The 15,807-nt window shown below is 39.5% G+C and overlaps 6 protein-coding genes across 6 annotated transcripts; 1 reads left to right on the top strand and 5 right to left on the bottom strand.

The window, feature by feature from the left end:
- Nucleotides 1-29: 29 nt before the first annotated feature.
- On the bottom strand, nucleotides 30-1,952 carry SAPINGB_P006288 (uncharacterized protein; the record flags this gene model as incomplete). Its single annotated transcript, XM_032000999.1, has 1 exon — nucleotides 30-1,952. One exon carries the CDS (start codon nucleotides 1,950-1,952, stop codon nucleotides 30-32), a length of 1,923 nt encoding a protein of 640 aa, XP_031856890.1.
- Nucleotides 1,953-3,206: 1,254 nt separating this feature from the next.
- On the bottom strand, nucleotides 3,207-5,941 carry SAPINGB_P006287 (uncharacterized protein; the record flags this gene model as incomplete). Its single annotated transcript, XM_032000998.1, has 2 exons — nucleotides 3,207-5,711; nucleotides 5,759-5,941. The coding sequence occupies 2 exons, from the start codon at nucleotides 5,939-5,941 to the stop codon at nucleotides 3,207-3,209; spliced, it is 2,688 nt and encodes an 895-aa protein (XP_031856889.1).
- Nucleotides 5,942-6,247: 306 nt separating this feature from the next.
- On the bottom strand, nucleotides 6,248-7,324 carry SAPINGB_P006286 (uncharacterized protein; the record flags this gene model as incomplete). Its single annotated transcript, XM_032000997.1, has 1 exon — nucleotides 6,248-7,324. One exon carries the CDS (start codon nucleotides 7,322-7,324, stop codon nucleotides 6,248-6,250), a length of 1,077 nt encoding a protein of 358 aa, XP_031856888.1.
- Nucleotides 7,325-8,433: 1,109 nt separating this feature from the next.
- On the bottom strand, nucleotides 8,434-9,441 carry SAPINGB_P006285 (uncharacterized protein; the record flags this gene model as incomplete). Its single annotated transcript, XM_032000996.1, has 2 exons — nucleotides 8,434-9,119; nucleotides 9,165-9,441. 2 exons carry the CDS (start codon nucleotides 9,439-9,441, stop codon nucleotides 8,434-8,436), a joined length of 963 nt encoding a protein of 320 aa, XP_031856887.1.
- Nucleotides 9,442-9,650: 209 nt separating this feature from the next.
- Nucleotides 9,651-13,295, top strand: SAPINGB_P006284 (uncharacterized protein; the record flags this gene model as incomplete). Its single annotated transcript, XM_032000995.1, has 2 exons — nucleotides 9,651-10,231; nucleotides 10,283-13,295. 2 exons carry the CDS (start codon nucleotides 9,651-9,653, stop codon nucleotides 13,293-13,295), a joined length of 3,594 nt encoding a protein of 1,197 aa, XP_031856886.1.
- A 1,034-nt stretch (nucleotides 13,296-14,329) lies between these two features.
- Nucleotides 14,330-15,100, bottom strand: SAPINGB_P006283 (uncharacterized protein; the record flags this gene model as incomplete). Its single annotated transcript, XM_032000994.1, has 2 exons — nucleotides 14,330-14,626; nucleotides 14,990-15,100. 2 exons carry the CDS (start codon nucleotides 15,098-15,100, stop codon nucleotides 14,330-14,332), a joined length of 408 nt encoding a protein of 135 aa, XP_031856885.1.
- Nucleotides 15,101-15,807: the final 707 nt, after the last annotated feature.

The raw sequence follows: 15,807 nt of genomic DNA, 5'->3' as shown, positions 1-15,807 counted from the left end.
ATGCAAATAAAGAAAATTTTAAGTCCAACTCAAGTAAACTTTTTGTTTGCCCAGTTACGCAAACGTTCTCCATAAATGTAGACAAAAATGGGGAAAGGTATGCCCAAGACAAAACAAAGAAGTCCACTAATTGTATTGGCCCAGCCATAGCCCAGCTTGTCATACATGGCTTTTCCAAAGAGCGGGAAACCAAAGCCTAAGAAAGATCTAAAAACCTGGGCAGATGCCATGGACGAAGCCGAGAAGCGCGGGTTCATATCAATCAGGTAGTTTTGAATACACTGAAACACAGCAACAATGCCAAAGGCAAAAATTCCAGTTCCTATGCATGGCATCAACCACATAATTTGGGCCTGAGCACTCCATCCATACCACAATAGTCCAATGCCTAGACATACACCACTTAAGGGAGCCATGGGGATACGGTACTCAGGCTTGGCCACGCCGCCGTTACGCTCAGTCAACTTGAGATAGGCCCATTGGATAATCCATGCCCAAAACCAGAGCCCTAAACAAAAGCCAATGCCCAGAGAAAGGTACATGAGGCCAGCAATGCCGAGGCTAAAGCCATATTTTTCGGTCCATAATGCGGGGAAAGTGACCAGCATCAGATACATAAATCCATACACAAACGCCATGTAAAGACCCAAACCTTGGACAACGGGGTGCATCATAAGTAAGCGCAGAGGCCGGGTTACTGCAGTGTAAAGCTGTTTGAGAAAGGGTTCCTTGGTGATTTCGAAAACTGTATGAAGGTGCTCATTACCTGTTTCTTTGCGTAGTCGAGCAGCTTTCCATTGGAGCAAAACTGGAGCATAAGTTTCACGATAAAAAATACACCCCAATACGGCAATGACACCATTGAAGATTGTCAGCACCCATAGAACCCATCTCCAAGTTGTATTTTCTGCAATGAAGCCTGAAATAATGGGTGCAACAACAGGGCCAACTGTTGGGCCTACAGCATACAAAGCCAATGCAGTATTGCGCTCTCTGTCGTTAAAAAGATCTGCCATGGTGCCTGCACCAATCGACAGAGGCGGGGCACCTGCGCAACCTGCCAAGAATCGGAAAACAAGCAACTGAGCAATATTTTGAGAAAGAGCACATGCCATGTTAAAGATAGTCATGAGAACAATGGCAATGTTAAGGACAACTCTGCGGCCAAAAACTTCAGAAAGCGGGGCCACAAATAATGGACAGATGGCCCAAGCAAGGACAAAAATGGAAACGGTAAGGGATTTTTCAATATCTTTTGTAACATGTAAGTTTTCAGACATGTTTGTGACTGCTGGAGCAATAATGGAAGATGCTAGGGGAGAAATAAAGGTGTATACTGCGACAATAATTGTTGTGACCCATTTTTTCTTTTTGGGCCAATTACGGGGGTTTTCCGGATCGTCGTCACCTTCCCAGGTGACTAACTCTGGATCAATATCGACAAACTGTTCACCATCATCGGGGAGCCCGTTTTCTGTTTCTTCTGGAACCACGTCGTCAATGTGACGATGGGTGGTGACACGGGACACGACTTGTTCGATTGTTTTGGCTCGCTCCAGGGCAATTTGTTCGTCCGGCGTGTCGCCATAAATGTCTCGTTTGCTGTACCCAGAGCGAGATGATCGGTAGCTTGCACGGGATAATGCTGGCGAAAGAGTTCCTGCACGGAACCTGTGGTAGTCATCGTCATCATCTTCTCTTTTTTCATCGTCAGTATCGGAAGATGAGAAGTTGGCTGGTGGTGTTGTTGTTGTTGTTGTTGTTGTTGGTTTTTCATCAAAGTAATTTTTTTTGTGAATGGACCCTGCTGGAGAAGCGTCTGGGACTGGAGTGAGATGTTCAAATTGTAATGGTGTTGGTTCAGAGATTGGATCTGAAGAAGAAGATGAGTGAGATTCTGTTCTGTTGATAGCAGCGGGACTTGCTGGTAGGTTTTCCGAGGAGGAGGACATTTGGGATATATATTTATAAAATATATAAAAAATAAATAATTGTTATATATAAGTCTATTGAAATTTATTAAAAAAGCAAGGTCAACGATACAATATTAAGAGTATGTTTTATAAAAGTAATAATAATAAATAAAAACTTGAGATTTTATTAATTATTATTATTATTATTATTATTTCATGAATTGAATATTGAAAAAAAAAAAAAAAAAAAACTTAATATATATATTATAAAATAAATAAACGTTTATTTGAATGAACTTATGAGAGAGTGTGTGTAAGAAAGAGAAAAATGGCCTGGGGGAATTTGTGCCATATTTATACTTTTGAGTCACAAAAAATAAAAAAATAAAATAAATCAAAATTTATAAAAATTTATAAAAAAAAAAAAAAATAAAAATAAAAAAAAACTCCCCCACGTAAACTTTTAAAAGAAAGAAAGAATCTTCTCTCTCTCCCCCCATCTTTTGATGACTGACTGATTAAATTTATTAGTAAAATTTTATTAGTAAAAAATTAATTTAATAATTTTAATTTAATTATTTTTTTATTTAATTTTTTAAGCACGACATTTCATTCTGGAATTCCACCTACAAATAAAAAAAAAAAAATATTTGCAACAACAAATAAATAAAAACAATCAATTTAATTAAAATTAAAAAAAATAAAATAAAATAAATAAATAAAAAATAAAATAAAATTTCTTTCAAATTAATTTTTTTTTCATAAATATAAATATAAAAATAATAATTAATAATTATTGTTAAAAGAATTAAAAAAAAAATAAATTAAATTTCACTCTACATACTCTTTCACTCACTCACTCACTCACTCACTCTAAAAAAAAAAAAAATTAGTTTCGGATATTTGTTTAACCCCCTCTTTTTTTTTTTTTTCTCTGTGGCTAAAACTACCATATTCGGAAATCTCTGCAAGGCTATTGCCGGGGGTTAAAACGGTGCAATTTCCCTCTCATAGCCGGATTGCTGCATACATACATACATACATACATACAAACAACAACAACACACAAAAACATAAACTTCTCGCTCACCCAGCCATTTTTCTGTTTTTCTTTTTCTTTCTATCTCTCACAAGACCTCCTTCTAAAACCTTTTCTAGGACAAAAGTCTTAAGTTATATGTTACATGTCGTATTTATATAAATAAAATAATAATAATAATAATAATAATAATAATAATAATAATAATAATAATAATAATAATAATAATAATAATAATAATAACTACAACTTATTTATGTCTTGGGTCCAAGTAACCCCCTCTTCTCACCACTATTCCCACTATTATTATCATCATCATCATCATCCTCTGACTCTTCTTCTTCTTCTTCTTCTTCTTCAGAAGACTCCTCTTCTTCCTCAGAAGACTCTTCCTCCTCAGAAGACTCTTCTTCTTCTTCTGACGATGACTCTTCCTCTTCTTCAGAAGACTCATCTTCTTCTTCTTCCTCTTCATCAGTAGCATCCGCGAAAAATTCATCCAATGTCTGCTCCTTAAACTTGCGACCTCCATTCGCATGCACTGGCAATGTCGCATTGCTAGAAAATGACGAAGATGAAGAAGATGCCTTCATCGGTAACGCTCGGTGTCTAGTACCAACCCCTGCAATGTTCTGCATGCTAGTCACTTCTCCACGACCATACCGTAAATTGCTACCACTTCCACCAAAACCTCCACTACCCCCTCTTTCTTCAACTTTGGGTTCATCTCGAACAGATGGATCGACAAGCAATGGCTGGTCTTCTGGTGTCCACTCAGGTAGTTGCTGGAATCCATCAACAGGGTGACCCACTACCAACGCCGCAGATCCCAATGTCAATCGTGCAATAGGCGTCGTGCCGTTCGCAGTGGGCAAACCTTCATCTTCTTCTTCATCTTCATTATCTTCTTCTTCCTCCTCACCATCCTCCTCTTCCTCTTCTCCGTCAGCTGCCTTTGTCTTACCTTTTCCACCTCTCTTCACCCCCAAAGTAATACCCTCTTTCTTACCAGTTCCTGCCAAAATATCCCTAAGAGAAGTCACTGGCGATCCCTTAGGCGCCTGCAATAAAAGTGTCGCAAGCTCTGTATTCTCCCCGCTCAAAAGAGAATTAAACATCCGAGCTCGATCCCTAGTATCATAATCACTATCATACCGTGCAAGTTGCATCACATACCCAAAAAGTTCGGTAATCCTCTTACTCTCAGGCTCTGGCTCTTCTCTTCCCTCCTTCTTCTCTCGATCCAAAGAATAAGAATAAACCTTGGCCGCAAGAACAACCACCTGGTACCTCACACTAGTGGTCTCCTGTACAAAATTCTGTAAGCTTTTACGTAGCACATCCGGTGCAATCCCAGGTGCCACTCCAGCAAACTCACCCACAAGCCAAATCAAGCAACTGCGTGCCTCAGGCACAGTCACCTGGTCCAGCAGCCGCGCAAGTCGTCCCACAGTTTCAATATGGTGGGTTGGATCGCGCAGTACCAAATATCGAATCACATTCAGTGACTCGCTCACCAGCGCCGCATTCTTCGACGCAACCTGCCGTAACAACCATGTCAGAATCCGTGACGAGCTGTCCGTAGCTCCAGTCACACATCGCCCAATCGCCTGCACTGCCTCTGAAATCGTAGCCTGGTCTGTCACCGTCAGCGCGTAGTACTTAAGCTCTGGAACAATCACATTAACATTCTCAGGGTTGCACAGCAGCGCCAAAATCTCAAGCTTCAGCTTTGAAATCATAAATAACTCTCGTGGTAGCAAGAAAAACCGCTTCAAGTAAGGTAAAAATGAAGATGCTCGCGAAAGAGTCATAATCTTAATATTCGTCAGTGCAATCTGCTGCACAGCGAGATCCCCTCGCAGAAGTTCCACCATGTGGCTTGCCACATTAAAGTCATCAAAGGTTTTTTGAATCCCCAAATAAAAGTAAATTTTGGCTGCTGAAACAACAACAGTACCGTTCCGACTAAACAATAACGGGTATGCTGCATTAAAAAGCAGGTCTAGGTCTGGGTCAAAAGAAATATGCGTCGGGTGGTCAGACTCAACCATTAGCGAGTCTGTGAAATCAACCTTGATTTGAGCGTTTTCCGGGTACTCGTCATCTCCTTCATCACCTTCCTCAAATGCTGTATAGTCACTCTTTACACCGACATCCACAGGAGAACTCTTCTTAAGCACTTCCGGACGACGCAAGTAAACACGGGCATATCGCAACAGCACATCAAGCGCTGCAGATTGCCCCCACTCGTCCATCCCAGGAAGCTGTCCACACAGCTTGCGATATACACTATGCAGTAAATCAATCCGGTCAGGGAACGAGCGTAGTAATGTCTGCATGGCAGCACCGGCCACTCTCGGACTGCGGTCCGACAGCAATTGTTTGAGGTTCTCCAGCAGTGCTGGTCCATTGGCTGCGTCTAGCTCGTAGCACTTTGTAATTGCAGTGGCCGCAGCACGGCGCACAATGGCCGCCGGGTCGGTCGTACACTTTTTAATTCCAAGACAAATGATTTGGACAATCGCATCTACCCGGATCCCGGAAATTATGCGCAGCGCCATCGCCCGGATCGCAGGGTTATCATCTGTTAAAGATTTTTGAATCGAGTTGATGGACAAAAGTGCAAGGTCTTGCTCGTACGCCGCATATCGTACAAGGTAAATGTACACGAGCTTGCGGATCTCGTAGTTGGACGATGCCACGTTCTTAATTACGTCTGTGAAAAACGGCATCGCATTTTTGCCTTTGCACATGAGCTATTAAAAGTTAGTTAATGACTTGTTTTCAATTCCTATCAACTTACATTGATGACTTCACGCATTCCGGCAAGGCGTTTGCTATCGCTGCGACTATTAAGAGACTGAGTAATGTCCGCATGCTGAATAGGTGCCTCGTCCATCAGACGAGCTGCAACTGAATTGGCAGCCTCAAGAGTTAGCTCACGAGCAGACTGTAGTACCGACCCGAGGTTTGAAAGGTCGGTCATTGTTTATTCTATTATGTGTAGTGTTGTTATTTACTGTTATTGGTGGTGGTGGTGGTGGTGATGATGTGGAATATTTTCAGGTGGTGGTGCCAAAACAAAAACAAAAAAAAAAAAAAAGGTTTAAAAAAGCCGCCACCATACTTTCATTCATACAAAAAACATCTCAATGTTCTCAATGATCTCAATGATCTCAATGATCTCAATGATACCCAATAATTTGTTTTGACTAAATAAATTATATGTTTAAATAAATAATAAGCCATGACCTGCAAGGCTTATAAAAAGGTCTTACAATATCCCTTTTAATTATTTGGAAATACCGCATGAACCATCGGTATTGAAAGCAACGGTCTTGCCACCAGAGCACGACGCGTCGCTATAGATGGTATAAGTACCACTGCTACTGGATGGGCAAGCAATAAGTGACGAACTTCCAGGTGCAATGTAGTCACCAGAAGAAACCCAAGTGGTTCCGGAACCCCCACCAACTTGCAAAGCACCGTTGCCATTGATAGCCACAGAACCGCTATTAAACCCAGGAGTGCTGCAAATGAGCGAGCTGCCCTGCAAATTGAAGCTAAAGGGCGAGCCAGTGCTTGAACCAATAGTCAAGAGACCGCCAGATGTCACATACACTGGCACAACGTTAAAGTTGGACGCAAAGTTGGACTGGTAGTTTTGGTTAAGACCAACGTTGGTATTGCCATTAGTGTTGCCGTTGGTATTGCCGTTAGTATTAACATTGGTGTTAGGGTTATTATTAGTGTTGGTGTTGTCATTGGTATTATTGTTGTTGTTAGTATTGTTGTTATTGTTCGTGTTGTTGCTCGTGTTATTGTTAGTCACAGAGTTGTTGCTCGTGTTATTGTTGTTGCTATTGGTAGTAGTAGTGGTGCCACCGCCGCCAGTAGTGGTGGTGGTAGTGGTACCGGAACCGCCAGTGCCGCCAGAGCCACCGCCAGTAGTGGTTGTGGTAGTACCCGAGCCACCAGTGCCGCCAGTGGTTCCAGATGTTCCGCCAGTAGTACCTGATGTGCCTCCAGTAGTACCAGATGTGCCTCCAGTAGTACCAGATGTACCCCCAGTGGTTCCAGTAGTACCAGTGGTGCCTCCAGTGGACCCGGTAGTACCACTAGTGCCTCCAGTAATACCTGTAATACCACTAGTGCCGCCAGTGATACCTTTAATACCGGTGATACCAGTGATGCCAGTGATGCCAGTGATGCCAGTGCCTCCCGAAATAACACGGCAGGTTGTGCAAGAGCCAGAGCTACCATAGCCACTGCTGTGTAATCCTGCTTCAGGTCTTGCATCAGCCTCAGCAATGGGAGCTGCCATGGTATAGGCAGCGAAAAGAGTTACAGAGAGTGTAGAAAATTTCATTGTTAAAAAGAGTGTATGTTGAAAGTAAAGGGTTGAAGTTAAACCTGTAGAAAAGGGAAAGGTAATTAATTGAAATGATTGAAGAAATACAAAGAAAAAGAATGTTTGTGATGATGAAAAAAAAAAAAAAGGAAAAAAAATTGGAATTTGAAAGAAATTCATTCTCTTTTTATAGGTTTTTTCTGTTCAATCATCAATTCATGGGATATAATTTTTTTTTAAAAAAAAATTATGAATATACTTATGGCTTTACTAACTCTCTGATAAAATCTATTATTTTTTTTACTAGTTCCCTGGCAAAGACATCAAGTTAGGAATAAAATTAACCTAATTCAGAAACATTCAAAAATGTGAAAAGGAGGTACAAAAACTCAAAGATCAGATCTAAATACTATTCTTTGACAAAAATTAAAACTTGGACCCTGAAATTTTACTTAAATTCGTGTGTCATTTTGAAAAAAAAAAAAAAAAAAAAAGGAAGTCTCTTAAATCTTAGAACCAGTCAAACATTGTTTTGAAACCAGATTCTTGTCAAGATTTGAAGTTGCAACTTATTAAACTCATCTTTCAAAATTAAAAACTTTAGTCGATTTAATTGAATCCCAAAATATGTAGGTTAGTGTCCAGTATTTTTTTTCCCCCCCGTTGATAATTATACTGTTTTTTCAATGGCCCCAGTTTTGCGGCTGGTGATTGTTTCTCATCTCAAACATGTCAAAGATTTTGGTTTTTTTTTTATTTTTTGATAAAAAAGAAATCTCTATTTAATTTTTCATTTGCTTTTTTTTTTTTTGACTCAAATCCCACTGACTCTAAAAACTTTTGATTCTTTTTTTTTTTTTTAAATCTCTTTCTAAAAAAAAACTAGAGTTTTAATTCCAAATGGAATTCTAAAATTTACCTGAAAAGGCTAAATGATAGATATCAATTTTTCTCAAATTTCTAAGCCTTTTTCGTACCTCCCCATTATCTTAAATGCTCTTTTGAATCATAAAAAATGAAGATCATTTTTTTTTTCATCGAGAGATCAAAAACATGCGTTCAGTTTTAGACTCTCTTGAAAAAAAAATAATGATAAATGATTTTCCTTTAATATTGAATCAATTCAATTAAAATGGGTCCTCATATGGATCCTCTTCATCATAATCATCTTCCTTTTCAAACTCATAAATAATGGCACCGCCTCGTGCACCACCTTGTCCCACTTCTTGTGCTTGCAAAAACGGTAGTTCCACCTTATCTCTAGCCTCACGTTGTTTGGAAGTGGTTGTCAAATTAAACGTAGTCAAGCCCTTCAAAACCTCCTCTGCATCCTCAGAAACATCCTCCTCATCAGCCCCATTCCGTCGCTCAGGTACATAATCTATCCGCCCTTCATCGCTATTCACTAAATATGTAGCTTCCAGTCCGCGGCCCGACTTGCGCCGATGAATCAGGTCGACGCGGAAAATAGGGCGGTTACAGCTTGCTGGTAAAACAAGCGTCGATACCTGCTGTAAAAACTCTTCTTCTTCATTGATATCAGGTTCTATCAGCTGTGAGGTGTTGCTGCCGTCAGTGCTCAGCTTCCCGCCGTAGTGAGACACGCTTAGTATAGATGTTGCAAAATAATTAAGCAAAGTGCTGGCAGGAGGGTATGATGATGGAAATCCCGGAGCAATTATAAACTCGCTCAGTGGAACGTCTGTGTGATAAATGGCTGTGATGGTACTGTGGGGGGCCATGAGCGGAATCAGAAATAAAGAAAACTTGTCTGGTGGGATATATGAAATGGAATCAATCAAGATTAAATTTTCTACCAAAAGTCAGTAAAGTTCTATAATAATAATTAAAAACTCACTTTTTTCTACTACAAGGGCCTTGCTAATATTTTCTCGCAGATTTTCTAAAGACTTGAACTCTGAGGCATCCAAAACGCGGTCGGCGCGTTCGGGCGCGTCGACTGTTTCAAACGAAACAAAAACTACATTTGTATCTTTGGGAATGCGGCGCAGAAGCTCCTTCACCAAATATGAGCCTGTCTGTGCAATAGTATCTTTTATAAGAATAAATGGCGAGTGATCACGTAGACCTAGCAGCCGAGAAAGAAGAACCGCATTTTGTTGGTGGTGAATCATCGTTTTGTGAGTTGGAAAGAATTTTTGGTGGAGCAATAAAAAAAAGTTTTTTAATTTTTTTTTTTTTTTTTTAATTAATAAAATGCGGGTAACGCTTGATTGATGGCAAAAGTTGGTCAAAAGTTGGTTGCTAAAAAAAATAAAACCTTACATCAGAGAACCCAAACCATTATTGCTAACTACAACTTATAACCAGCATCTTCGCAACCATGGGTGTTCGAGGATTATGGGAGATTGTGGCGCCGGCAGCACATCCCGTGAACCTCGAAAACATTTCTGGGTACCGCCTAGCCATCGATGCGTCTATTTGGATTTATCACTTTCTTAAAGCCATGCGCGACTCACAGGGCAAGGTTCTACGATATGCCCATATTGTGGGGTTTTTCCGGCGCATTTGTAAACTCATTTTTTTTGGAATTAAGCCAGTGTTTGTATTTGATGGTGGTGCTCCGATTCTTAAGCGCAACACGATTTTGAACCGAAGGGAACGACGCAAGGTGCGCAAGGAAACCGCTTCGTCCATTGCAGCCAAAATCTTGACCCTGCAGCTTCACAAACATGCCGCCGAACAGGTGAAAAAAAAGAAAAAGGCAACAGAGCGGGTCGTGTCGTATCTACAGCTCAGCGATGATGACGAATCGTCAGATCATGAAAAGTCCGGGGAAATTGCGTATCTTGATGAGGTCTCGGTGGATAAAGATAAGCGAACTAATGTCTTTAAAATCAAGCCGGCTGACGTATCTCAAAACACAACTCACGACCCTTACTTTTTGCCAGAGATTGACGAGGAGTAAGTTTTATTATGTTTTATTAATTGATGTGCTCTAACTTTTTTTTGTAGAGCTATTAGCAATAACGTAAACCACGACCCTCGTCTATTATCCCATGAAGACTTTGAAGAATATGCTGATCATGTTCAAACTCAGCTACAGAGCGGGATCTATGATCAGGAGGAAATGGATTATGAATCACCTGAATTTAAAGCCTTACCGCTGGCTACTCAGTACCAGATAGTTTCCACAGCTCGTTTAAGATCTAGACTGAGAATGGGGTTGACAGTTGACCAGTTGGAGACACAGTTCCCAGATCGGTTAGCTTTTTCAAAGTTCCAGATTAACCGGGTTAAGCAGAGAAACTATTTGACTCAGAAGTTAATGAATATGGCCAACGTCGATGGTGATGGAACAGCACCTGCTGGGGTCAAAACACAGGTGGGAAGAATTGCGAGTCAGCGAGGCCGCGAATATGTACTGCAAAAGAGCGAAAATGGCTGGACCTTGGCTCTGGAGAATGAAGAAATGAAATCAAATCTCATCAATATTGATGTGGATGACACAGAGATTCGTGATGATGATTTGAAACGCAAGAATTTAGAGAAGGAAGAAATCAATGATGATGAAGAAGATGATGAAGAACAAGATGAAGAAGATGACGACGATGAAGATGATGTGGAATGGGAAGATGTAGATGTATCCAAAAGTGCACCTTCAGTCATCACTGCCCCTGAGACTAACCCAGATTACATGAGCCAGCTACCAAAATCCCTTAGTGGATTTGAGACAGCTCTCCAGCGTGAAAAGTTGTACGAGTCCCTGCGCAAAAAGGCACAACAAGGAAACGACCCGAAATCTGCAGCTTCTAAAAGTAAATCAAAAAATGAGAATGCATTTATTTTGGAAGATGATAGTGGTGATGAGCATCCTACGCAATCGGAACCGTCAAAGGTAGAGAAGCCAACAGATGCACTGGAAAAGCCAAGACCCCAGGAAAAGCAAGAAACAAGTTCTGGGTTTGGACAGAAACTTTCCTTTAGCAAGTCGCTGTTTGCACGCGCGGCCAAGAACTCTGCTAGTGATGCGACATTGAACACCACTGCATCTGCAAAAGCTTCGGAGACTGAATCAGAAAAGAAGAAAGAGGATACATATGTCCCACCCTGGTTTAATTCTGATACAGTTGCCGGTTTGACAAAAAAGCAAGCATCGCCTAGCCAAGAGCAGGCTCCATTTGCTATATCTTCATCAGGTGAGGAGGAGGAGGAGGAGGAGGGAGAGGAAAAAGATGAGAATGAAGAAGATGAAGAAGATAAGGATGAGCTTGTTTCATACAGTTCAGTGCTGAATCGTCGTCAAAGACAACTTTATCAAGAGGAACCTTTGAAAATTAACGACGGAATGGTTATTGATATTGATGAAGAAGAGAGCAGTGATGCAGATGAGTTTGACGACAGTATTCAAATTTTGAATCCAGATGAGTTTAACAAACCAAAGGACGGTACTACGGCGGTTTCCGCGGCAGTAACCACGGCACCTTCAACAACGGCAATGACGGTGACATCGACAGCGACAGTAACTACAGCAGCAAATATTGATGAGAAAGACAATGATGCTCCAGAACAGAGTTTGGGTGGAGTCGTGAAACTTGCATCAGATGTAACGGAATTAAATAAGGTTTCCCCAACCAAGAGGCCCACAGACGAGGAAATATTCAAACCTGCGAATTATAGTAAAGAACACGAAGACGAGCTTGCTCGATTGGAAGAAGAGTACGGAGAACAAGAGGATGAGGAGCTGATGGAACAGCTAGAGAAGGAAATTGAAGAGACTCATCGGTTTACAGAGTCTTTTAAAGCGGCACAACCGGCCCCGCAGGCGGCTATGGCACGGTTTGCTTCAACATCAACAGAACCTCCAGTTGAGTTTCAATCAATTGAGTCGTATGATGATGAAATACGAGCTCTGCGTCAACAGGCCCACAAGGGGATGCGAGATGCAGACGAGGTGACACCAGAGATGGTTGAGGAATGTCAGGAGCTTCTTAAACGATTTGGGATTCCATTTATTACAGCTCCAATGGAAGCTGAGGCGCAGTGCGCAACACTCATGTCTATGGGGCTTGTTGATGGGATTGTAACAGATGATAGCGATTGCTTTTTGTTTGGTGGAACCAAGGTGTTTAAAAACATGTTTAGCCAGGTGAATAAGTATGTTGAATGCTACGATGCTAATGATATCAAGCGGGAGTTTGGTCTGGACCAGCATAAACTTATTAACTTGGCATATTTATTGGGTAGTGACTACACGGATGGGGTTACAGGGGTTGGACCTGTTACAGCTATGGAGATTCTGGCCAATTTTGATACACCTGATGGGTTGATTCGATTTCGAGACTGGTGGAAGGACGTGCAATTGAAGGGTGCAGATAAGGGCAAGAGTGTTGATTCTAATAAGCCGGAGACTGAGTTTGAGCGTAAGTTCAAGCGGAATGCGGCGAAAATATTTTTGAGTGAAGATTTCCCATTAAAGGAGGTTGAGCAGGCTTATTTGCACCCTGAGGTGGACACAGACCCAACGCCGTTCAAGTGGGGCGTGCCGGATCTGGACGCATTGCGGACGTTTTTGCACAAGCGCGTTGGGTGGCCTGAGGCCAAGACAGATGAGCTGTTAGTGCCTGTAATCAAAGCCATGAACAAGAAGCTGACGGAAGCTAGTACTCGACAAACGCTACTGAAAGACTTTTTCTTGAATTTAGGTGGGAATGGTATTAATAGTAATGGAACATTGACGGGCTCTGGAGCCGCTGCGCCAGGCCGCAGTAGCCGGATGACCAAAGCGATTTCAGCAATGAGCGGACGAATGCGCCGGAGAGAAGAGGCTGATTTGGAGAGTTCTTCTGATGAAGAAAAAGAACAGGAAATGAAGACTAAAGACTCGAATGGGTCTACTACAGAAAGAGTTTTGAGTACTACGGAAGAAGAACCTGTGGATGGTGTTAAGACTACAAAGAAGCAGAAGCAGAATAATAGCTCAAAGGCCGTGCGACCACTTAGAAAAAAGCCCAAACAAAAAAAGTAAATTGAATAGAATAGAAAAAAAAAAAAAAAAAAAGAGCACGCAATATTGCGAAAGTTGAAGAAGAAGAAGAAGAAGAAAAGGATTTTTTTTGTTTTAAACAAAAATTTATCTAAAGCAGTTATTAAACTTTTATAAAAATTTACATTAATGATATTAGAAATGTGTACTGGTATGGTCTGGACATATATAGTAGCAGTTGTTGACTAGCTAGTCCCAATTAGGGGGGGTTCACAGCCCTGAATTTTGGGATTTTAAGCTTTTTTCTTTTTTTTTTTGTATTGCTCTTATTTATGATTTAAAAACCCTTGAAAGATAACGTTAAAAATGCGATGGAGCTGGAAGAAAAAACATAAAGGAATGATTGATATTAAGGATTGGATATGACAATATGAAATCAAAATCTATTATGTATTTAATTTATATATATATATATATATATATATATATATGTGTTCTAATCAGGAATTTCTTCATGATGGATAGATTTCCTTTTGTGTTGTTTAATTTTTCTTTTTTTTTAAATATCAACTTTAAACTCAAATGTAGTTCGCTGAGCTTCCTTTGTTCTCTTGCACCTAATAACTAGCTGATTTTGGAGATCAAAAGCTAATGTAACAGTAATATATATATATATAATAAGTATCATGATGATCATGACAAAGAAGAAAAATAATTGATCAAAGGTTAGTTAGTATATAGTACTTTATGATGACGTCCACTTTGGATATTCTTTATGTCTCGAATTCAGGTTCGACAAGCTGAATTCATTTATTTGTTTGTTTGTTTGTCAAAAATGCATTCTCGAATGAAGAGATTTTCTCGTTGTTTATTAGCAATTAACAATAAAAAATAAATAATAATAATAAAAAAACGCAACCATTATTCTTAAAAATACAATCAACAAAAAATATATTAAAGGAATTTTGAAAACGAAAATAAAAATAAAAATAAAAAATTTTTTAATTTATCCTTGTGGATAGAAATCTCCTCCCAATGGTTTTTTTTCCCCCTTTGAAGAGGAGTGGTGTAAATTATTATAGCTGTTCGTAAAGCTGAGGTTTATAGTTTTCAGTGACTGAATTTTCGCGTCCATACTGTCGTGCCCATTCGCTGAAGCCGCCCTGAAGAATGTAAATCTCTTGCTCCTGTTGCAACGGGGTACCGTAGATATGACGGAAGTAAGCTCCGGCACAGGAAGGCCCACGGACCTGGGACAGTTGGCAATGGAAAACGATGCGACGAGCTTGAGTTTGTTGGAGTTGGTCTGCGAGGTTTGGAATAGCTGAAATAAAAGTCGAGGAGGGGACATTGACCGAATTGCGGATATGACCCTATATAAAGAAAGAAACAAACAAACAAAAAATGAATGAATGAAGAATTGAAGATCAAAGAATGGAAATATAATGAAAGAAATGGGAATATGAAAAAAAATGAAATCATTTCCCAAGAAAAGAAAAAAATGAAAAGAAAGAAAAAAAAAATGAAAACCTCAGTTAGTGATTGTTTTTAAAAACAATAGAAAAAAATAACAACTACGTCTACGAAAACAAAATAAGATAGAAAGATTAACAGAAAAGAAACGCGTCCTCATAGACCATTGGTGATACCACCAATTGATATTTCTTTTGAAAAAAAGAAAAAATGGACGGAGAGATAAATTGAAAGTATTTCTCAAAGAAAAGAAGAGAACTTACACCGTATCGGTCTTCGTCTCGTACGTCGATGACAACCACCTTGAGCGTGGCCGAGGGCGAATCTAGCCAGCTTTTCAGTATTGCTGGAGAAATAACAGTAGGTTTTGACATGATTCTTTTGGTTTGTTTGTTTCTTTAATAAAAAATATATGGAAAGATCTAATTGCTGGTTTAGATATTTAAAGGGATCTTAGAAAGACAAAACGATTAAGAAACCAATGGATCTAATAATAATAATAATAATAATAGTAAAAAAAAAAACACACAAAAGTAGCAACTCTGACAGAATGTATAGGTTGTTAGTAAATATATATATCAAAGCAAAGATATAAGTTTTTATATAAAAAAAAAAAAAAAGGAAAAAAGACTGTTGATAGATGGAAGGAAGGAAGAAAGAAAGAAAGAAAGAAAGAAAAAAAAAAAAAAAAAAAGGTTGCAGTGGTTTTTTTATTTTTTTTTTTTTTAAAGTCCGAGGGCCGAAAGGGCAGCGGGAAAAAAAAAATAAAAAAAATTCAGGGCGCATTAGCTTATATAAGCTTATTCTAGTAACAATCTTTATAGACGCTAAATTAATATTACATAAAAAACCAGCCTTTTGGTCCCTTGTGTACCTGCGCCGCAAAAAGGGAAAGACAAATTTGATTTTTCAAAATCTCCCAAAGAAAATTTAAAAAAGCCATTCCAACCAACTCCTCTCATTCAATTGGCTTTTTAAAAAAAATAAAAATAACCGGGGAGGGGTGGGATTTGTTTTTTTGTTAAATAATAAAAAAAAAAAAAAACAGATTAAAGATTATTGAACTCAATGAATTATTATA

The sequence above is a fragment of the Magnusiomyces paraingens genome, assembly GCF_902498895.1.
Source record: "Magnusiomyces paraingens strain CBS 517.90 genome assembly, contig: contig5, whole genome shotgun sequence".
NCBI classification, from domain to species: Eukaryota; Fungi; Ascomycota; class Dipodascomycetes; order Dipodascales; family Dipodascaceae; genus Magnusiomyces; species Magnusiomyces paraingens.
Note: the sequence above shows the minus strand (reverse complement) of the source record. Positions and strands in the feature narration are given on the sequence as shown.